General features: G+C 44.0%; 2 protein-coding genes across 2 annotated transcripts in view; both read right to left on the reverse strand.

Annotated features, from left to right (window-relative positions):
* Positions 1 to 24,207, reverse strand: part of LOC136332051 (zinc finger protein 585A-like) — a 227,534-nt gene that overhangs the window by 170,952 nt on the left and 32,375 nt on the right.
* LOC136330161 (zinc finger protein 615-like) overlaps positions 1 to 24,207 on the reverse strand; it is a 97,292-nt gene that overhangs the window by 4,471 nt on the left and 68,614 nt on the right. The window contains exons 6-11 of the mRNA XM_066266663.1: positions 20,744 to 20,816; positions 8,261 to 8,407; positions 8,008 to 8,147; positions 7,590 to 7,620; positions 5,219 to 5,345; positions 4,066 to 4,164 (exon numbers count right to left, since the gene is read on the reverse strand). Of these exons, the coding sequence (XP_066122760.1) occupies positions 4,066 to 4,164; positions 5,219 to 5,345; positions 7,590 to 7,620; positions 8,008 to 8,147; positions 8,261 to 8,407; positions 20,744 to 20,816 (617 nt within the window). The remainder of the gene's footprint in view (positions 1 to 4,065; positions 4,165 to 5,218; positions 5,346 to 7,589; positions 7,621 to 8,007; positions 8,148 to 8,260; positions 8,408 to 20,743; positions 20,817 to 24,207) is intronic.

Consider the following 24,207-nt stretch of genomic DNA (forward strand, 5'->3'; position numbering starts at 1 on the left):
TGCTGAAGGCCCACGGTCAGGGCACATATGAGAAAGCAATCAATGAACAACTAAGGTGTCGAAACGCCCAGTGAAAAACTGATGATTGATGCTTCTCATCTGTCTCCATTCCTGTCTGTCCCTGTCTATCCCTCTCTCTGACTCACTCTCTGTCTCTGTAAAAAATAAATAAATAAAATTAAAAAAAGAAAAAGAAAAAAAAATCCTAGCAGGGTGGGTTTTTTTAAACAGAAATTCATAAGAATATTCAAAAATTCAAATGGAAATTAAAGGATCCTCAAATCAAAATCACCTTAAAAAGAACAAAATTGGAGGATTCATTCACTCTTTCCAATTTCAAAACTATAAGGCTATAGGAATAAAAACAATGATGAGAATATGTACACATAAAATGTTCCAAAATTGATTGTGGTGATAATTTCACAACTATATCAATATACTAAAAATTAATTAAGATAATAATTTAAAGCCTGACTTGCAGTGGTGCAGTGGATAAAGCATTGACCTGGAATGCTGGGGTTGCCAGTTCAAAACGCAAGGCTTGCCTGGTCAAGGCACATACAAGAAGCAACTACTGCCTGACCAAGCAGTGGCACAGTGGATAAAGCATCAACCTGGGACACAGAGGACCCAGTTTTGAAACTCCAAGGTCCCTGGCTTAAGCACGGGCTCATCTAGCTTGAGTGAGGGCTTACCAGCTTGAGCACAGGGTCCCTGAGCGTGAGATCATAGACATGACCCCATGGTACCTGGCTTGAGCCCAAACATTGCTGGCTTGAGCCAGGGGTCCCTTGCTTTGCTGTAGCCCCCCAGTCAAAGCACATATGAGAAAGCAATCAATGAATAAATAAGGTACCAACAAAAAACTGATGCTTCTCATCACTCTCCCTTCCTGTCTGTCTGTCCCTCTCTCTCTCTCATAAAAAAAAAAAAAAAAAGAAGCAAGTATTACTACTACATACTCTCTCTCTCTTCCCCTCTCTAGTATCAGTAAATAAAATCTTTAAAAAGAATATAATTTAAATGGGTAGATTGTATGGTATGTGAATTAAATCCTAGTAAAACCATTAAAAGTATGAAGTAAAAACAAATGCCTCAATAAAATAAATGCAGTGATAACATGTAAGACTGAAGAAAAATCTGAATTAGGAAAACTAGTAAAAGTAGTCATCTGAAGCAGACATAAGTTATTGCCTAGTTAGGACTGGAACTCATGTAACATGTTAACAAGATCTTTTCTTGTTCATCAAATAAAACTAGAAACCTGTAAAAGCAGAACTCAGCATGTAGGAAATATCCTAAGTGATGCCAGGATGAATAAAATTTAAAATATCTAGTGCAGAAAGAAAATTGTGTGTGTGTGTGTGTGTGTGTGTGTGTGTGTGTGTGAAAGAGACAGAGAGAGGGACAGACAGGGACAGAAAGGAAAGGAGAGAGATGAGAAGCATCAATTCTTCGTTGTGGCACCTTGGTTGTTCAATGATTGCTTTCTCATATGTGCCTTGATGGGGGGGAGATGAGCCTGCAGTAAAGCTGGCGACTCGGGGTTTCAAACCTGGGTCCTCTGCATCCCAGTCCAAGCTCTATCCACTGCACCACTGCCTGGTTAGGCAAAAAAACTAAATTTAAAACAGAATGCAGGCCCTGGCCAGATGGCTCAGTGGATAGAAGTCAGCTGACATATAGTCTTTCTGAGTTCAATCCCCAGTAGTCAAGACATACAACAGAAGCAACCATCTGCGTCTCTCCCCTAACCACTCCCCCTTCTCTCCCTCTTCTGCAGCCAGTGGCTTGGCTGGTCTGATCATTAGCCTCAGGCACTAAAAATAGTTCAGTTGCTTTGAGCAGTAGCCACAGATGTGTGCTGCCAGGTAGATCCTGGTCAGGCACATGCAGGAGTCTGTCTCATTATCTCCCCTCCTCTCACTGAAAAAAATAAAATAAAATAAAGAGACTGTACCCTGCCCTATAGTAGGATATAAAGTGTTGACCTGGAATGCTGAGGTCACTGGTTTAAAACCCTGGGCTTGGCCCTGGCCAGTTGGCTCAGCGGTAGAGCGTCGGCCTGGCGTGCGGGGGACCCGGGTTCGATTCCCGGCCAGGGCACATAGGAGAAGCGCCCATTTGCTTCTCCACCCCCAACCCCCTCCTTCCTCTCTGTCTCTCTCTTCCCCTCCCACAGCCCAGCCAAGGCTCCATTGGAGCAAAGATGGCCCGGGCACTGGGGATGGCTCCTTGGTCTCAGCCCCAGGCGCTAGAGTGGCTCTGGTCGCGTCGCAGCAGAGCAACGCCCCGGAGGGGCAGAGCATCGCCCCCTGGTGGGCAGAGTGTCGCCCCTGGTGGGCGTGCCGGGTGGATCCCGGTCGGGCGCATGCGGGAGTCTGTCTGTCTCTCCCCGTTTCCAGCTTCAGAAAAATAAATAAATAAATAAAAATAAATAAATAAATAAAAAATAAAACCCTGGGCTTGCCTAATCAAGGCACATATGACAAGCAAAAAGAAAGCTATGTATAACTAAAGTGAAGCAAATATGAGTTGATGCCTCTTGTTCCTCCCTCCTCTTTCTCCTGTCAAATCAAAATCTTAGAGAGAGAGAATGCAGAGAAGATAATTCCTGCTCTCACACACAGAATGAGAAGTCAGAGGTCAGCTGCCATGATGATCAGTAAAATAGATAGGAAGAAAGTATACATTTGACAATATTTAGAAAGAAGTCAATTTGGGAGTCTGTTTCACATAAAAGAAAAAGTTTATCTCATGGTAATAAAGTAAAGGGTTTTTTTTTGTTTGTTTTGTTTTATTTCTTTTTTACAGAGACAGAGAGTGAGTCAGAGAGAGGGAAAGACAGGGACAGACAGACAGGAATGGAGAGAGATGAGAAGCATCAATCATTAGTTTTTCATTGCGCGTTGCAACACCTTAGTTGTTCATTGATTGCTTTCTCATATGTGCCTTGACCGCGGGCCTTCAGCAGACCAAGCAACCCCTTGCTGGAGCCAGCGACCTTGGGTTCAAGCTGGTAGGCTTTTCCTCAAACCAGATGAGCCCGCACTCAAGCTGGCGACCTCGGGGTTGCAAACCCGGGTCCTCTGCATCCCAGTCCGACGCTCTATCCACCGCACCACAGCCTGGTCAGGCAAGTAAAGTTTTAAGAGTGATAAGAACTGGGCCCTGGCCAGTTGGCTTGGCGGTAGAGCATCAGCTTGGTGTGTGGAAGTCCTGGGTTCAATTCCTGGTCAGGGCACACAGGAGAAGTGACCATCTGTGTCCCCACCCCTCCCTCACCATTTCTCTCTCTCTATCTCTCTCTCCCTCTTCCCCTTCCACAGCCATGGCTCAAATAGTTTGAGCAAAGTTGGCCCTGCGCGCTAAGAATGGCTTCATGGCCTAGCCTCAGGCACTAAAATAGCTCAGCTGCCGAGCAACAGAGCAGTGACCCAGACAGGCAGAGCATCACCTGGTACAGGGCTTGCCATGTCGATCCCCATCAGGGTGCATGCAGGAGTCTGTCTCTGCCTCCCTTTCCCTTAATTAAAAAAAAAAAAATGAACTGAGTAAAATAAGTCTTGGGGAAAGGATGGCAAAGAACGACATAGACGCACCATGAAAACCAGCTTTCATAGGAACACAGAATCCAATGTGGGGTTGGATGTTGTGGAAGGAAATTACTATTTCCTAACAGTAACTGAGCAGGAAAGCTCAGTAGTAAGAAAAAAAGTGATTAAATCAAAGTTGTTTTTCCAGAGACACCTGGAAAGTTGAATTTCATAGCAAGAGAGGTAGTAACACAGGCAGAGACACTGTGATCATGGAGAAAGAAGAAGATCTGAGAATCCTAAAAAGTAGAAAACTATACACAAAAGAACAAGATGGAAATAGAATAAACAGCGATCAGAACTCAGAAGAGGAAAAAGGGATATGCTTTCTTCTAAAACTCTACAAAAAGAGGGTTCTCATACATAGAACTGAAGTTTGGTTTCCTAATTCACTGTCACAGCTCTGACGCCTTCTGTGACTGGAAAATGAATTCCTGGCCCACCACCTCTCTGGTTCTCATACACTCACCTGGACTGACTATGTTGTGGAGTTCATCCTGTATTGCCCATGGTTCTTCCTCTCGTTCCAACTTGGAGAGCACATCTGGTTTGCCAGCTTCATATTCTGCTTATGAAAAATTACAGAAAACTTAAATATATTAAATTGGGATGGCCCTGGCCGGTTGGCTCAGCGGTAGAGAGTCGGCCTAGCGTGCGGAGGACCCGGGTTCAATTCCCGGCCAGGGCACACAGGAGAAGTGCCCATTAGCTTCTCCACCCCTCTGCCGCGCCTTCCTCTCTGTCTCTCTCTTCCCCTCCCGCAGCCAAGGCTCCATTGGAGCAAAAGATGGCCCGGGCGCTGGGGATGGCTCCTTGGCCTCTGCCCCAGGCGCTAGAGTGGCTCTGGTCGCAACATGGCAATGCCCAGGATGGGCAGAGCATCGCCCCCTGGTGGGCAGAGCATCGCCCCTGGTGGGCGTGCCGGGTGGACCCCGGTCGGGCGCATGCGGGAGTCTGTCTGACTGTCTCTCTCTGTTTCCAGCTTCAGAAAATAGCAAAAAAAAAAAAAAAAAGAAAAAGAAAAATTGGGATGGTGTTTGTCCAAAAGAGAGAATGTCAAATTTAGAGAATGAACAGCCTAACCAGGCAGTGGCACAGTGGATAGAGAGTTGGCCTGGGACACTGAGGAGCCAGGTTTGAAACCCCAAGGTTGCTGGCTTGAGTGCGGGGTCACCAGCTGGAGTGTGGGATCACAGACATGACCCCATGGTCACTGGCTTGAGGCCAAAGGTTGCTGGCTTGAAGCCCAAGGTCACTGGCTTGAGCAAGGTATCACTAGCTCAGCTGGAGCCTTCTGGGTAAAGGCACATATGAGAAAGCAATCAATGAACAACTAAGCATGGCAACTATGAGTTGATGCTTCTCATCTCTTTCCCTTCCTGTCGGTCCCCATCTCTCTCTCTTAAAAAGAAAAAAAAGAGAGAATGAACAGCTTTCACATTTGTAACATAAACGCTTTTCTCTCAGGAGATAGGATATTATACCCTCTAGACTGGGATAAGTAAAGAATCTGAGATTCAACCCTTTCAGAGAACTGTAGCTACTCTGAAGAACTCAGCAGCTGAGAAAGGAAAAGCCACCAATAGAGTCTCCCCTGAATGACACAAGGGAGTTGTCCTCACCCACTGACACCAGGTTGCTGTAGATCTCCAACATCACGTCCCGGTACAGGTCCTTCTGATCGGGGTCCAGGAGCTGCCACTCCTCCCGGGTGAAGTCCACGGCCACATCGTGAAATGTCAGGCATTCCTGTAACAACAAGAGGATGTTTAATGCCGTGATGTCCCTTAGATAATACAAAGGAAATGTTAGTTTTTCTGCTCATTTTCACTTTATAGGCTGCATCTATATAACAAGTAGGGTTTTATTTCATTATATTACTGATAATCACATGCCTAGTAAAACAATATTTTGTACCAATGTCATTCCAATAAACTCAAAGAAAATATGTATTTTTGTAATTCTACATTTAGTCATCCATGTATTTCTCCAATAAGATGTTTTTATAATGTAAAACTGTTGAATGTTCTTGTTAACCTAGAAACACCACATTTATATGTTTGAGAGACAAAAGATATATATATATATAATTTTCAGATTAATAGAAGTGGCTTTTTATAGGCCTCTACAAATGCACTAATGAAGAAAGGAAAGGATAAAACAAACCCAAAGTCACCTGAGCCTGGAGCATTTTCTTATTCTCTGAAAACAGCCGGCAATGAGGAGGCTCTATCTTGGCATGATGTGGGTCTGCTCTAAATTTCTGTTCAAAAACCTGTCTTCAGTCAGGTGTGTCTCGGAAAGGCTGACACCCATCGCGGCAGATTCTTCCTGCTTTGCATGATTCTATTGCTCCTGGCATCAGCTGTAAGAAATGTCCAAACCTGTGAAGAATTTTTATGAGCTTACTTAAGCTAAATAGATGCTAATTCCCAGGCAGCAAAATAATAATGGATCGAGGAAAAAATCTAAAGAATGGCAGTTCTGCACCTTATTTCACAAGTCAGAATCAAAGGAGAAGACATAGGGGGTCACATGAAATCCACTGCTGATAGTTCGGGAGGTGGGGTAAAGAAAAGCGAAGCGGCAAAGGGGAATCTCTGGGATTAAAAAACAAACAAACAAAAGGAATAAACAGGTACTTTTTTTACATAGGTGGGTACAGGATACGTAACAATTAACACGTAAAAATAACAATGAGAGACTCTATGGTCTCCTACTCTGGTGGGAGGCTGTGCCCTGACAGTCTGGAAAAAAATGAAATTAACCTGAAATTCCAAAGGTATTTTATCCTAGGTGAAAAAAAGACAATGAAAAAAAAAAAAAAAAGACAATGGACAGGCTAAATTAAGGTAAAGACTGATATTTGTCAAGGAAAATATTGGCCTAGAACAAAGCTACCTGCCATGTTAGTTAGAAAGATTTAATTTAAGACAATCCTATGTTGTTAATTTTGGCCTCTGAGTTTGTAAGACCTGCCAGGCAGGTCTCCCCTGGCCTTCTAGGATTTAGGATGTGGCCCGCTTTACTCTACACTGGGGAGACAGAACCTATGTGTTGAGGAGAAAATTCAATGAGCAGTACCTTCCCTCTGGGACCCGATACTACAGGGCTCATGATCACAATGCATTTAGCATCACTGGTATCCAATTATTTGGTCTCCTGGAAGTATTTATTCTTCAGGCAAATAAAACCTTAGGTTCAAAATATGGTTGAGGTATTCCTCTATTCTGTAGAGTTTAGGTGGAGCGACTATGAAAGATGAAGGAAATGACATTGTATGGGCAGAATTAATTTTTCCTTCTCTTATAGGTTCTTTGGATAGTCTAATAATTAAATTGAAACAACACAGGTGAACAGGGGGGTAATGATCAAAAAGGTTAATAAAATGTATACATCCTATATACATGGAAGAGACCTAGGAAAATGTAACTGGACCAAATGGAACACACCATCACCTACAATACCACCTTCACCTAAAGTCTAAAGATGTTGGGGTTGGAGAGTCAGAGAGGGGAGGTTACCAGGAAGAGCACAGTAAACGGGAAGGTTGTTCTGCAGACCTGCTTTCTCCACTGATACTGAAGGTGGGCGTGGTACAGTGAGGGAGACACCCCTGCAGACTGGACTGCCCTCACATGTGTAAATGTCCTTTTCAAGGGGTAACTTCTACCAGGTTTCCTGAACTCCCAGGGCTGCAGTTTTTTCACATTAACCAGCCTAAAATAACCAATATCCCAACGACGTATATCTTCAGCTTGGCAAACTGCTCCCCTTCAGAATCAAGGCATGACATTTATAAAAGAGAAAACGTTCTCCCAGAAACGATGGAACAGATCTTCATAAATATATTATAGCTGGCTAGACCTGCGCCATGAACCTAACTAAGCTCATTTCACAGTAATTCAGTCACTAGTAGTGGGAACTGGAACCACCACGGGTGCATAAGACTGGAAAGGACTTACTAGCACAATGGCAGATGGGTCACCTTACCAGAGGTATAGCTATTAAATAAAATGGAGATCTGTCAACAAGGAAAAGGGTATGAATGTCTGTCAGGCAAATATTAAAAGGTGAGTGCAGGCTTTGGCAAACATTTTCTGAAAGTTACATATAAACATTTTCGACTTTGTAGACCAAAATATCTGTCACAATGATCCAATTCTTCCTTGCAGCGCGATGGTGCCACAAATGACACGTAAGAAACGGCCTCACCGGTTTAGCCCCTGGGTCTGTAGTCTCAGCTGCTGGTTAAAAAGCAGATGAAGTGACACAAGTGTCCGGGTCCCCACCGACTTCTCTCCCCAAAGCAGCCGAGTTCATGACCTGAACCGAACCCTGGGTTCCTGGGGCGTCCAGAGCTCCCCCCTCACTGTCCTCTCCCGACCAGGCACTGACCACACTTTCTTACTCATCGGAACCGGGGCCGGACACGCGCTGACCCAGCGTCACCGAGTCCGCACTCCATCCCCAACCCGACCCTGACACCGCGATGGCCCCAAATGCCACCGGCACCCCCTCGGAGCGGGGTGACCTGCAGAACCCCGGCTCCTGACAGGGAGACGGGGACGTCATCTCCGCCGCCTCTCGTCCGCCACCGACCCCGGGGTGACTCCGTGCTCCACACTCCCCCTCGTCCTCATGTCACCCTGTGAGACACAGACCTTCTCCTGTGACGAAAACTCCCGGGGAGGACGCTGCACGCTGACCTCCGCTCCCCCAAACTCACCTGGAGGGCTCAACGTTGTATTTCCGGGAACCTCCTTGACTCCTGCACTGGGGGCGTCCGCGTCTACCACGGCCGAGGGGACCTGTGGGCTTTGAGACCCGCGGGTGACCATTTCCGGAATTCAAGGCAATATGTCCACACCCAGTTTGTGGTGGCGCCGTGGGGGCCGCCATGTTGGGACACCCAATCACCGTACAGAAGGCGAGAGCCCAGGTTTTGGGGCCTGGAACCACTGGTGGGAAGGTGAGAAGCTACTGAAATTGTCTCGTTTTCTGACACTTTCAGTTTTGTGGAAAATGGGTAAATAGAGCTTCGCGATACAAACTCTATGCAGGTAAAATTGCTTTCAGCAGCTTGAGGAAAGAAGTAGTATAGGAAATATACAGTGTGTCCATAAAGTCATGGTGCACTTTTGACCGGTCACAGGAAAGCAACAAAAGATGATAGAAGTGTGAAATCTGCACCAAATAAAAGGAAAACCCTCCCAGTTACTAGTGTAGGAAGATGTGGCAGCATGTGCGCATGCGCAGATGATGATGTAACACCGTGTATACAGCGGAGCAGCCCACGGCCATGCCAGTCGAGATGTGGACGGTACAGAGGAAAGTTCAGTGTGTTCTGTGGCTCGCTAAATTAGACTCCGTGACCAAAGTGCAACGTGAATATCGATGCGTTTATAACGAAGCGCCACCACATAGGAATAACATTACTCAGTGGGATAAGCAGTTGAAGGAAACTGGCAGTTTGGTGGAGAAACCCCGTTCTGGTAGGCCATCAGTTAGTGACAAGTCTATAGAGCAGGGGTCCCCAAACTACGGCCTGCGGGCCGCATGTGGCCCCCTGAGGCCATTTATCCGGCCCCCGCAGCACTTCCAGAAGGAGCACTTCTTTCATTGATGGGCAGTGAGAGGAGCATAGTTCCCATTGAAATACTGGTCAGTTTGTTGATTTAAATTTACTTGTTCTTTATTTTAAATATTGTATTTGTTCCCGTTTTGTTTTACTTTAAAATAAAATATGTGCAGTATGCATAGGGATTTGTTCATAGTTTTTTAATAGTCCGGCCCTCCAACAGTCTGAGGGACAGTGAACTGGCCCCCTGTGTAAAAATTTGGGGACCCCTGCTATAGAGGCTATACAGGATAGCTACCTAAGGAGCCCTAAAAAATCTGTGCGTGAGCCCAAATCGAACTGCACTGAATAGGTATGAAACTGGGAGAGTTTTCCTTTTATTTGGTGCAGATTTCACATTTCTATCGTCTTTTGTTATTAATACTTTCCTGTGACCTGTCAAAAGTGCACCATGACATTACGGAAACACTGTATTTTTCAGTTGGCGTGCGCTCGCACGTGTGTTTGTGTGTGTGATGTATGATTATATGTATATAACTTGTTTCCAAAGGTACAGTTAGTAGTTCAGGTGTCAGTATAGTAACAGGGGAGGCCCTCTTAGAAATGCATAAGATGATGCATCTGGTACTTTTAAACCCACGGATAGTTCTGGCCAGAAGTGTTTTTTAAAAACACAGAGATTTCCAGAAACTGGTACATTCTGAGGCTGCATCACCAGCTAGAAGAGAAGAACAGCTGGAAGGAGTCTAAGTTGTCATTGGGGGTGGGGACTCAGAAAAAATGCCACAAAAGTGAGGCCAGTAAGCCCTGGCCGGTTGGCTCAGTGGTAGAGCGTCGGCCTGGCGTGCAGAAGTCCAGGGTTCAATTCCCAGCCAGGGTACACAGGAGAAGGGCCCATCTGCTTCTCCACCCCTCCCCCTCTTCTTCCTCTCTGTCTCTCTCTTCCCCTCCCGCAGCGAAGGCTCCATTGGAGGAAAGATGGCCCGGGCGCTGGGGATGGCTCCTTGGCCTCTGCCTCAGGCGCTAGAGTAGCTCTGGTCGCAACAGAGCGATGCCCTGGATGGGCAGAGCATCGCGCCTTGGTGGGCGTGCCAGGTGGATCCCGGTCGGGCGCATGTGGGAGTCTGTCTGACTGCCTCCCTGTTTCCAACTTCAGAAAAATACAAAAAAATAAAAAGTGAAACCAGTAATAATCTGGAATAATTGGTAAGGGCACAACTGGTATCCATCCCATTATAAGGATACTATAAAGGTGTTGATGGGGACAGTGATTGAGGATTAAGACAAAGAATGTCAAAATGAGGAGTGCCTGAGACCGTAGTTCAAAAGGCATATTCCTGTACCACAGCCCAGGACTGGCTTGTCTGGTTTACAAGGTGTGGGATGTGACAGGAATTCACATTCATGTTTCTGAGGCAGGAAGCATGTCTTGGACAATAATTAGCAACAGCCCTGTGCTGGACTTACCTGGTGATCATTTTGTAAGTTATATACATGTCTAATCACTATGTTGTTCACCTGAAACTAATATAATGCTGTGTATCAACTGTAACTGAAAATTACTTTTTTTTTTTTTTTTTACAGGGACAGAGAGTGAGTCAGAGAGAGGGATAGATAGGGACAGACAGGAACAGAGGGAGATGAGAAGCATCAATCATCAGTTTTTCGTTGCGACACCTTAGTTGTTCATTGATTGCTTTCTCATATGTGCCTTGACTGTGGGCCTTCAGCAGACCGAGTAACCCCTTGCTCAAGCCAGCAACCTTGGGTCCAAGCTGGTGAGCTTTTTTTGTTTGTTTGTTCAAGCCAGATGAGCCTACGCTCAAGTTGGCGACCTCGGGGTCTCGAACCTGCGTCCTCCGCATCCCAGTCCAATGCTCTATCGCTGCGCCACCGCCTGGTCAGGCCTGAAAATTACTTTTAATTAGAAAAGGAGCCTGACCTGTAGTGATGCATGGATAAAGCCTTAACCTGGAATGCTGAGGTTGCCGGTTTGAAACCCTGGGCTTGCCTGGTCAAGGCACATATGGGAGTTGATGCTCCTGCTCCTCCCCACCTCCTCTTTCTCTCTCTCTTCCCTGAAATGAATAAATAAAATAAAAATAATTAAAAAAAAAGAAAAGGAAAAGGAAAAGCCTTCAAATGTCCTCTGGTTACAAGTATTATGATGTAAGGCCAGTTGGCTCAGTGGTAGAGCGTCAGCCTGGAGTGCAGGAGTCCTGGGTTCGATTCCTGGCCAGGGCACACAGGAGAAGCGCCCATCTGCTTCTCCACCCCACCCCCTTTCCTTCCTCTCTGTCTCTCTCTTCCCCTCCTGCAGCCAAGGCTCTATTGGAGCAAAGTTGGCCCGGGCGCTGAGGATGGCTCTATGGCCTCTGCCTCAGGCGCTAGAATGGCTCTGGTTGCAACAGAGCAACGCCCCAGATGGGCAGAGCATCGCCTCCTGGTGGGCGTGCCGGGTGGATCCCGGTTGGGCACATGCGGGAGTCTGTCTGACTGCCTCCCCATTTCCAACTTCAGAAATATACAAAAAATAAAAATAAATAAAATAAAATAAATAAAAAACAAGTATTATGATGGGTGATTCCCTTCAGTACCTTGTTCTTGGCTCCAATTATATCCAGAAAGCCTAGGAGTGCAGGGTCTGGTATAGAACCCCCTACCATTTACAATCTATACATAAACATAAATTACTAGCTATACAGTATAATTACTATTACTATGCTTTAATTTTCCTCATAGGATTTATCACTTCCTGAGATTACAAAATCCATTTACTTTCTCCCTCTTTAGATGGAAAGGTCCATAAAGGCTGTTCCTTTCCCTGCTTTGTTCACTTATGTAAGCTCAGTGGGCAATACAGTGCCCCGCATAGTGCTGGTGCCTGGAAATACATCTGAAGATGTGAATTACCCAAAACCCAGCATTTGAGACTGAATTCTGAAATGGGCGCCACACAGCAAAGCAAATTTCCATTTCTTTTCTGATAAGCAGGATTCACTGTTTATAACTTGGATAAGAGGGAAAGCATGGAACAGTTAAGGTGAACAATCATCCTCCTTTAGGGAGGACAGTCCTTCTTTTGTAAGTTCCATCCTCCCTTGAAAAGTGTCCTCCTACATGTCCTCCTTTTTGATATTGGAAGACTAATCTGTAAATGTCCATATTCGATCAATGCAGAATCAATCCATTGCATGTGATGTGACATATTTGTATCTAAATGAGGACTTTTTTCTTACAATTATTATTAAAAATAAATAGGCATGTAAGCATAATTACAATATAAAATATTACAAATGTTTTATTGTGCATTTATTATATTATAGTGTATTATTGTTGCAATGAATAAAATGTTTCTTTTATTTACGATATTGTTTTCTTCAATTTATTTTTGTCCTCCTTTTCATTGTAAAAAAGTTGGTCACCTTACAGTTAAGAGATTAAGAGAAAGTACTTTGGATGAGAGATAGAGAGCTCCACTCCCAGGAAACAGAGAGGAAAAATAAAGAGAAGTCCCTGTCTTGATTCAGCAAGTTAATGGTGGAGCTGGAATCTCTGAAATGGTGGCAGGTCCCAGGGGTGACAGTCCCGTGGACAAATGCAAAAGCTTTTCGCCACAACTCTCATAAGGATCTCACCTCCCAACTCCCTTATTCTCCACTGTATCCTAAGCTCTTGGAACATGACCAGGTACAAAGGAATTGTTTGACAATAACTAGATAGAGCCCTGGACAGATAGCTTGGTTGGTTAGAGCATGGTCCTGAAAAGCAGAGGTTGCTGGTTTGATCCCCGGTCAGGGCACATACAGGAACAGATCGATGTTCCTCTCTCTCTCTCTCTCTCTCTCTCTCTCAACTCAATAAATAAAAACATTTTAAAAATTGAAGAAAAAACTAGGTAGAAATAAATCAATGGACTAAATCTAAGGCTGCTGTTTCATAAGTCCCTTTGCATAATATAAACTTTATGGTAGACATTACAATTGTCAATTAATCCTTCACCCTGGCCTGCGGAAACTGAATGGATAAATACAGGCATATATCCCACCAATCCAGTGTTAGCCCTTTAATTTTTTTTTAAGTGAGAGGTGGGGAAGCAGAGACAGACTCTGTGACTGGGATCCACCTGGCAAGTCTCCTACCAGGTGATGCTCTGCCCATCTGGGTCTCTGCTACCTTGCTCAGTGACCAAGCTGTTTTAGTGCCTGAGGTGAGGCCACAAAGACATCCTCAGCTCCCAGGGCCAACTTTGCTCAAATGATTCAAGTCATGGCTGCAGTTTCTGCTACTAAAATGAATCAATACTTTTTTTTTTAATGAAAAAATGGGCCCCGGTGGGTTGGCTGAGTGGTAGAGCATTGACTCAGGGTGTGGAAATCCCAGGTTCTATTCCCGGCCAGGGCACACAGGAGAAGCTTCTCCACCTTGCCCCAACCCCTTTCTCTCCCTCTTTTCCTATGGCAGCCAGGGGCTCAACTGGTTTGTGCATCAGCCCTAGACAGGGGTTGCCTGGTAGATTCTGATCAGGGAGCATGTGGGAGTCTGTCTCACTATCTCCCTCTCCTCTCACTTAAAATAAAAAGCTTTTTTCCTGTTTTTTTCTTCTTCTGCTGTGCATGCCTCACGCACATCTGATACCCCCACACACCATTATTAGCATAACCAGATGTAGTGGAATAACCCATTGCATGGCCTTGGATGGGAACACTGCCAACAAGAAAAGAATGTTTTGCCAAGAGAATTGTTTTTGTGACTTGAAGGCGGGTCACTGAAACAGGTTTATGTGACTGAAGGCAGTTGCTGGGCTTTTCTCAGTAAAACATTCTCATAAGATTTCTGTTCCTTTCAAGGTTATCCCTTGAGATAAAGAGAGGAATGTTGTGGGAACCATAGAAGCAATAGCAATTAATGCCTTTTGATATTATGTTGCTATTAAGCTATCATGCAGGTGTACTCCATGTATCTTTAAGTAAAAGTTACGCTTGATGTTATGCCAATTTCTCAGTAAACAGGCTTTTTGAAGTCTGTGAATAAAAATAGGACACAGCGTGAACTCAGGGCCATTTGCCTGAGCAAGCGGTGGTCCTTTGCTAGTCCATGATGATTTTGTCTGCTGATCTCTCTCTCTGTGCCCCCAACTCACAACAACAACCAGAAATCCAAGTAATTTTTTTTGCATGAGATTTCATAATTTAAACTTTTATATTATATATTAATTATACTTTTTTAGTTATATGAAATGCTTCAAATAAATTGTATTATTATTTGTTTTCAAGGGTTTAAAAAACCAAATTTAGAATAAAATTATTGAATCAAATTTTGAATACTTATAATTATGACATTAGCATGGTCTATCTCTTTTTAACATTGTTATCTAAACATATCTAACCAAAATAGGATCCTTTGTTTTTCTTTTTAAGTGAGAGGAGGGAAGAGAGTGAGATAGAGTCCCATCTGTGCCCTGACTGGGATGAGATCCTATCTGCAACCCCATCTGGGGCTGATGCTCAATTCACTTGAGCTATTTTTAGCACGAGACCCTGATGTGCTTGGGCCAACCTCAGTATCTCAGGGCAACGCTCGAAACAATTGAGCCACTGGCTGTGGGAAGGGAAGAGGGAGAGAAGGGGAAGAGGAAGGGGGACAGAAGCAGATGGTTGATTCTCTTGTGTGCCCTGATTAGAAATCAAACCTGCCCTGGCTGGTTGGCTCAGCAGTAGAGTGTCAGCCTGGCAGGTGGAAGTCCCGGGTTCAATTCCAAGCCAGGGCACACAGGAGAGGTACCCACCTGCCTCTCCACCCTTCCCCCCTCTTCTTATTCTCTGACTCTCTCTTCCCCTCCCACAGCCAAGGCTCCATTGAAGCAAAGTTGGCCAGGTGCTGAGGATGGCTCCATGGCCTCCACCTCAGGTGCTAGAATAGCTCCGATTGAAGCGGAGCAATGCCTGAATGGGTAGAGCATTGCCCCCTGGTGGGCATGCCGTGTGGATCCCAGTCAGACGTATGAGGGAGTCTGTCATTCTGCTGCCCCTCACTTCTCACTTCAGAAAAATACAAAAACAAAATAACAAAAAACCAAAATCAAACCTATCATGTCCATACACCAGGCCAATGCTCTATCCATGGAGCAAACCAGCTAGGGCCCAAAATAGGATCCTTAAGTATGTATGAATATAATGTCCATTTGACAAATAACCATATTGAAGAAATGAAAGATTTTTTTATTAATGAAAGATGTTTTAACATTTCAAAACTATACCAAAATGTACCTGATCCTAATATGTCCTTCTATGTTATTATAATGAACCTTCTTATTAAAAGCATCATTTGAGATATACCTCAAATAGTTAAAAATTACAAAAAAATTAAAAATTAGAATTATACCCCTACAAGATTTTTAAAATAAAATGATATAAAGAGCTGAGATTTTAATTTCATTTTTTAATGTTTATTTATTGATTTTAGTGAGAAAGGAAAGGAAAGAGAGACAGAAAGATAGGAACATTGATCTTTTCCTGTATGTGCCCTGACCAGTCGTCTAACCAGCAACCTCTGTGCTTTGATACGATGTGTTTTAAAGTACCAGTACCTCAGTTCTGTGGGTTTACGTAGAGACACCAAGTCCAGATGAATTTTGGAGAGTTTTATTAAAGGAGGAGACTTATTAAATATGCCAGCTTATGTGCGCCAAATATTGTCTCAGGGGTTGTTTATATACCCTTGATCACATATGGGTGGGGGAGAGCATGACATCATGGCACAAGCTTACAACATTTGTTTTGGTTATACACAGAAACATTAAGACTTTCAAAGTAACACAATCAAAGATGTTTACAAATCTTTTAGGGTTCATCTTCCCTCCTTTGCCTAGGGGTATGTTACTCTCAAGATTCTAGGAAGGGGGGAGGAACTACAATCAATGCTAGGTGTTATGTAAATTCTGTCTCCCATTGACAGAGAAGAAGTTTCTTGGTTAACCTTTATTTTATATTTAAAACTAAATGACCCATTGTTCTTGCAAGCCAGAAACTTCTACATTTGTCTCCTTCCCTCCCCAAAGGAAGAACAGGACAGGAAAGCCTGACCTCCTAGAATATCAATACTAATTTTTCAGCTTTTTGGGGTACCTCATTACAGATAGTCTAACCAACCAAGCTATTTGGCCAGGTGTCGCGACCCGCGTGACAAGTATATTCCAGGGTCTCGAGTGGGAACGGTACAAAATTAATGAAAATAGACAAAGACCCTGGCCGGTTGGCTCAGCGGTAGAGCGGCGGCCTGGCATGCAGGGGACCCGGGTTCGATTCCCGGCCAGGGCACATAGGAGAAGCGTCCATTTACTTCTCCACCCCCCCTCCTTCCTCTCTGTCTCTCTCTTCCCCTCCCGCAGCCAAGGCTCCATTGGAGCAAAGATGGCCCGGGCGCTGGGGATGGCTCCTTGGCCTGTGCCCCAGGCGCTAGAGTGGCTCTGGTCACGGCAGAGCGACGCCCCGGAGGGGCAGAGCATTGCCCCCTGGTGGGCAGAGCGTCACCCCCTGGTGGGTGTGCCGGGTGGATCCCGGCCGGGCGCATGCGGGAGTCTGTCTGTCTCTCCCCATTTCCAGCTTCAGAAAAATACAAAAAAAAAAAAAAAAAAAAAAGAGAGAGAGAAAGAAAGAAAATAGACAAAGAACTAAAGACATATAAAAGATGGGTTTCAGAAGGAAGCCATAGCTCCTGCTAATCGTAAAATTACCGCCCTAGCCGAGCCATAGAAAACATGGCTGCTGCCCTAGCTGCATCCTTCTTTATTATTCTGGGCAAGGGGGAAATTAGCAATTCAATGACGTTTCCAAGGCAATCCAAGAACTCTATCACGTGTAGAAAACCCCCCACCAATACTTAACATACACAACCTTATACAAAGAAGTAACTTCCTTCCAGTCCTTCCAGGAAACATGGGAGGCAGGATGAACATCACAGCCTTTTGCAACTTAATCAGGTAAATAAGGTGGGAGGTTGGGCAGACTGTCAGCTTCCAGTCAGCTCCCAGCACCTCTGTCCCCCAGATATCCAAACTAAAAATCCTGTTGATTTTTCGGTCCCCAAGAGATCCGCCTTTTATATTTTTTAAACTTCAATTCATGTGCTATGATTCATATTCATCTGATTTCCCATGTTCCAATTTGGAGGCAGACTGGAAAAATATAAAATAAAAAACAAAATTAAAATAGCCAATGATAACAAATCCCAAAACAAGTGTCTTAATACAATGAAGTGATTAAAGCCTATTAGATTATCAGGCAAAGTCTTAACTAATACAGCAGGATCTAAAATAAAATCTTTGCAGTTTTAAATGTCCTTAACATGTTCACCAAGTCCATGTTGACACTATCACCGCTTCACATTATTTGTAAATGCAACCCAGCGCCACTTTAGTCTGAGAACTGTCCCAAGGAGTAGGAGCCATGGTGCAGTCCAGCCATGATGAGTCTATTACTGGGTTTTCGAATGGGAAAAGTTATGGGATTAAATAAATGATAGACAAAAGACTTAAAGATATATACATACAGATGGGTTCAGGAGGATGGCATGGCGAACAGTCTCTACTGTTCCTGAGCCATAATATGGTCGCTTCCAAAGCACATCAGTTTTTATTTGGGGAAAAACATGGTCCATTAGCAATTCAATTGTTTCCAAGAGAACTCAAAGACAACTGCCACCATACTAGTCAAATACAACTTCACACCAATAAGAAACTAGCTTCCAGCCTCTTCCGGAGAACATGGGTGGGACAAGTGAGAATCAGGTATAGCTCTTTGTTAACTAGGCAGGTGAGGTGGGGGTTAGGCCTAGCACCTCTGTCCCCTGTCCAGATTGTAAAAACACCCTGTTTATATTTTGGTCCCCAACAGAGTCACATATATTTAGGAAAAGTCCACAAGGCACTGGAGTTGTGGTCACATTTCCACACTTTGCAGCTAGAATCCAAGTCCCAATGACCACCATTTCTAGCTGGCAATGATTCAGGTAGACTGGAAGAGCCATTTGTAGCACACATGGAGATGGAGCTTCCGTTTTCTTTAAACTGGAGAAATGAACCCAGGGGGCCTTTCCCTGGAGCTTTGTAGCCATGGGATGGTGAGAAGAACCTTCGGATACACTATGCTGGGTAGCAGAGGTAAATTTGTAACAGAAGTGGCCAAAAAGGAGAGAGAGGGAGGCTCTAAATGAGGAGCAGGTCCCAGCCTAAAATAGGCATGGGGCATTGAGGCAGGAGGAGTAAAGGAGACACTATATATTAAACAAAGCAGCAGAAAATAAGACTATCAACACCCACAATAGAGATCGTCAAGGGATGAGCAGAACCCGAATATTCAGGCAGGGCATAGTAAGTGTTCCTCATGTCTATAAGAAATGAGATCAGCTTACCTGCTACTTGGAAGAAAAACCCTAGGTTTGTCCACAGTGACATGAGATGGGGCCAAAGGCCATGGGCACCTTTAGCCTTCAGTGGCAAGTCCCAGCAGGCTGGGCAAGGTTAGGTCACAGGTGGCTGGAGTAGGGCTGGAAGAGACTGAACCCTCCCATAGAGGAGCGAGGGGGCAGCCTACCTTCCAGTGTCCCTTTTTCCCACAGCAAAGGCATGGCCCTGGTGGGGGCCGAGAAGCCAGGCAGGCTTTAGCTCAATGACCTTCCTTTCTACTCTTTTTTATTTTTTTGGCTCAAGCCAGGTGAACCCACGCTCAAGCTGGCAACCTCAGGGTCTCGAACCTGGGTCCTTCCGCATCCCACTCTGACACTCTATCTACTGTGCCAATGCCTGGTCAGGCCCTTTCCACTCCTGAAGCAGGGCCCTGATGGAGGCTTATGAGGCCCCTTAGGGGCATTGGAGCCTTTAAGGGTATATGCCCAGAGGTGGTACTTAGCCTGATCTCTTTTTGGGCTCTGTCTACCTTTTTTCTATTTCTCTCGGTCATTATAGACCTTAAAAGCCATGCTCAGAAGATCTCGCTGAGGGGTTTGAGCGCCCTCCTCTGCCTATATAAACTTTTTCCGTATATCTGGAGCCGACTGAAGAAAGAACAGAACAGTGTTATTAGCTAGATTAAATAAAAGAGGGTAGGAGTTTGTAGGACAAAGAAGTTTGGCTTCTCTTGTAGGATTCCAGAGTCTCTGGGCTGCTGAATAACCCTATACAGCAGCATTCAAAAGAAATTTTTTTTTAAGTAAAAAGCATGATATAGAAGATTTGCAGGAGTTCCAGGATATTACTCCCCCTTTATTTTATTATTTACAATTGACCTTTAAGCATTCGTTGGGTACACTTTATAATACCTTGACTTTAAAGATTGATTGTAAGAAATACTTGTCATTATGTTAACTTCTAACAAAATATAGTAAATGCTTTTCCAAGTAACATTCCCATACTTATCAAAACATTTCTACCTCATTAATTAACAGGCAATTTAAAGAGTACATTAAGGCTGGAAAAATCCAGTATGACTTTCGTTATCTCCCTATACTAAAAAAAATTTACACTTTCGTTAGACAAAACTACCCTGTTTCAAACTTCTTAGCTGCAGCAGCAGCTGTAACTTGAAGCAGCTAGCCATTTTCAGCAGTTTGGGGAAAAAAGAAAAAAAAAAACCCAACAACCAATGTTGCTTTGCAATAGCAGATGCATCAGCCCAAACAAATTAGCAAATCTTTAGGATCTACATTTGATTCTACTTAAATTTAAATGAGTGCTCTATACAAGTTCCAATTAAAATTTCAAAATTTTTAGGGATAAAACTATTTTATTTTTTCAATATTAAAGCTGGCATTTCTATTTTTTTGCATGGAAGAACTTAATTCAGGCCTTAAAAAATCACGTTTAGACTACATTATGCAAAGACTAAACAAAAACAAGAATCAGATAAATCAGACAAATTAGAGAGAAACTTGGGATTTCAGAGCACAATTATACTATATTAGAAAGTTGCCTGCTTGATTTTAGTTAGGACATCCTGAGAGGGACAAAAGAAGAATGAGACCATACAAAGTTATTTCTTGAAAAATCTCAAGGTGGCCTGACCTGTGGTGGCGCAGTGGATAAAGCATCGACCTGGAATGCTGAGGTTGCTGGTTCAAAACCCTGGGCTTGCCTGGTCAAGGCACATATGGGAGTTGAAGCTTCCTGCTCCTCCCCCCCTTCTCTCTCTCTCTCTCTCCCCCCCCTCTAAAAAAATGAATAAATAAATAAAAATAATTAAAATTTCAAGGTGGCCAAAAATCTTTGTATTAGTCACATCCGAACAGGTGCTCCTTGCCCTAATTTTCAGGCAAAGAATAGGAAATTAATAAAATGATAGTTCAGAGGATTGTAGCTAAAACATTAAAGAAAATTAGACAATAATAAGAAAAAGCTGTAACTTTAAAAAGCATCTGAGTCTTCTAATCATTCTCAAATTCTAATAGCTGCTGCAACCAGCAGCCTAGACTAATCATGCCAAGCAGTGGGATGCCGAAAGTCTCCATCTCAACCCCAGCTGAGCGGCAGACCTAGTTTAACCAGGCTTCTTTGTTTGCCTCCCTGAATTACCCGCCCTTCGGCTGCAGCCACTGCCTGTGGGGGCCCATCTATGCTCAGATGTCGGATGCTGAGCAGCAGGCCTCTGTTGAGCAAGTGTAAGGTGTTTACTGAAAGGTGCGGGCAGCTGCGGGTCCTGATGAGTCAGGTGCGCTCTACCGCGAGCTTGGTGTCTGGAGCAGCCTGGGCACGGTCCCTGCTCCGCCCACTCACCCGCACCTGCAGCCGCTCCTATCGCCACCATGGCCTCTCTGAATCTATGCCCTTCAGCATTATATTTAGACTTACACTCATTCACTCAGTGTTTCCTTTTCTTTCCTTTTTTTTTTTTTTTTTTTTCTTTACAGGGACAGAGAGTCAGAGAGAGGGACAGATAGGAACAGACAGACAGGAACGGAGAGAGATGAGAAGCATCAGTCATCAGTTTTTCGTTGTGACACCTTAGTTGTTCATTGATTGCTTTCTCATGTGTGCCTTGACCGTGGGCCTTCAGCAGACTGAGTAACCCCTTGCTCAAACCAGCGACCTTGGGTCCAAGCTGGTGAGCTTTTGCTCAAACCAGATGAGCCCACGCTCAAGCTGGTGACCTCAGGGTCTCGAACCTGGGTCCTCTGCATCCCAGACCAACACTCTATCCACTGCACCACCGCCTGGTCAGGCATCCTTTTCTTACAGCATGGGCAAAGGTCTGGATCCTTAGGAGCCAGCCTGGCTTGAAAAGGAAACCAAGGGTGATATTCAGGGGGAGGAAGGCAGTTTCTAGAAAAATGCCCCGAATCCCCACATTGGAAACAAGATCCACAGGCATAAGTATGTCCCTGACCTTCCTTTTTTTGTTTGTTTTGCCTTTTATCAAAATATTCTGGACTCTCCATTCCTGTCTGTCCCTATCTGTCCCTCTCTCTGTCTCTGAAAAAAAAAATCTGGAAGCCTCTCTGTAAGTGCTGTGGCAAAAGCAAGAGCTTGTATATATGAAGTCCCAATATCAGCACATATTCTGATTTAAACTTTGTCTACCACCATTCTTTCAACAGCCTGAATCAGCCGTGAAACAAATTCTTGAAAAGGCTCAACAGTGCCTTAACTAATTTTGCTGAATTCCTCCGTTTTGGCCCCTGTATCTTGAGCCTGATCCAAAGCCTGCCAGAGCAGAGATCTCCAAGGGCCTGAGACAAAGACTTTGGGAGCAGAGGGTTATAGAGCTGCACAGTTTAAAATGGCCACAGCCACGATATTCTATCTCCTGAGGTATTTATTCTCAGACTCCAAGTTCTTCTCATATCACATTTCTCTGTTTCTACCTCATTCTGATCAAACAATTGCTTCTCAAATAAAAACATTTGTACAAAAAGAAAAGGTCCCTTACTTTTGACCCTAACTGTCCCATAATTTGTTACTCTCGAATTATACTATTATACTTTCCCCAAACTCTGTTTTCAAGCTTTACTTCTAAAAAGCTTTACTTACTTTGTGTGCACACCTCTGGGGAGAGTTTCATTAACCTCCACTTCTTTTTAGTTTTCCCTTTCTCGAGCCCCACGTTGGGCACCAGTTGTCACGACCCATGCCATGAGTATATTCCAGGGTCTCAAGTGGGAATGGTACGAAATTAATGAATATAGACAAAGAACGAAAGACATATAAAAGATGAGTTTCATAAGGAAGCCATAGCTCCTGCTAACAGTAAAATTACTGCCCTAGCCAAGCTGCAGAAAACATGGCCGCTGCCCTAGCTGCATCCTTCTTTATTATTTTGGGCAAGTGGAAATTAGCAATTCAGTGACGTTACAAGGCAACCCCAGAACTCCACCAGGTGCAGAAAAACCCTTACCAATATTTAACATACACAATCTTATACAAAGAAGTAACTTCCTTCCAGTCCTTCCACAGAACATGGGAGGCAGGATGAGCATCACAGCCTTTTGCAACTTAATCAGGCAGGTGAGGTGGGGGGGGGGGTGGACAGACTATCAGCTTACAGTCAGCTCCCAGCACCTCTGTCCCCCAGATATCCAAACTCTAAAAATCCTGTTGATTTTTTGGTCCCCAACAGCCAGGGCCTGAGATTTTGATTTTAAAAAATTATATAACTCAAACATAATTGCATACAACTTCCTTTTTCACATACTGTAGTTATTTTATCACTTAAAATTAATAAGGTGGTGAATTTCAATGCTTTAATTAACTAATTATTTTATTTTAATGTTCATTGACAGAGGATCGAAATAGCAATCTTGGCTAATCAGGTCAATATTTTAACCAGCTGAGCAACCCAGGAGGGCACATTCAGTGATTTATATTTCAGATTCTACAATCTCAAGCTTATAAAATTGTAGTGTATAATTATGTCACTCACCAGCATGACTCGTAATTTTGCAGGTCTCGAGTGGCAACAGTGGAGCATTAGAAAATAAACACAGAAAGAAAAAGGATGGGGTCAAGAGGACCCATTGCATAGCTGATGGCCTGCAGGAGCAAGTCTCCACCTCCAACCTGCATTATTTGTAGGGAAGAGCAAAGTCATTAGCAAAACAAAGAAAGCTTAGATACAAAGTCACATTTCTGAGGCAAACCAAGAATTCTCCCAAGTGCAGAAAACTCCCACCATGCATAACATCTTAACTTCACAAAACAAAGGGTAAAAAGAAAACTGCCTCCATTCTCTTTGATGGACATGGGGGATGGGACAAGTGGAAACACAGCTAACACCGAGGTGTGGAGAAAGGCATAGCCTTTTGTAACTTAATCAAACAATCAGAGATTTGTGGGGAAAAGCTTACCCTTTTGGCTTAAGTCTTAAACTGCGAGGACTTTTGTCAACACTCCCACAATTATGTATGGCTATTATATTTCATTTTTAAAAATCTACTATATTGCTTGACCAGGCAGTGGTGTAGTGGATAGAGCGTCAGATTGGGATGCAGAAGACCCAGGTTAGAAACCCCTAGGTTGCCAGCTTGAGCGTGAGCTCATCTGGTTTGAGCAAGGCTGACCAGCTCGAGCAAGGGGTCACTTGCTCTGCTGTAGTCCCCTGGTCAAGGCACATATGAGAAAGCAATCAATGAACAACTAACTAAAGTGCCACAACGAAGAACTGATGCTTCTCATCTTTCTCCCTTCCTGTTTGTCCCTTTCTGTCTTTTTCTCTCTCTCTCTCTCTCTCTCTCTCTCTCTCTCTCTCTCTCTCACACACACACACACACACACACACACACACAAAAGAAAGTAAATGAGTCCAACATCAAAAAGTAAGCTTCAAAACCCCCACTAGCCTGGGACTGTGGAGCTCAAAAAACCAGATTCCTACATTCTCAGATTGAGACCAACCCTGCACTTCCCATACAGCAGAGGTCGGGAACCTATGGTTTGCAAACCAGATGTGGCTCATTTGCTGGCTGCATCTGGCTCGCAGACAAATCTTTAATAAAAAATATAATAACGTTAAAAATATAAAACATTCTCATGTATAACAATCC

Source organism: Saccopteryx bilineata, chromosome 3 (genome assembly GCF_036850765.1).
Source record: "Saccopteryx bilineata isolate mSacBil1 chromosome 3, mSacBil1_pri_phased_curated, whole genome shotgun sequence".
NCBI lineage: Eukaryota > Metazoa > Chordata > Mammalia > Chiroptera > Emballonuridae > Saccopteryx > Saccopteryx bilineata.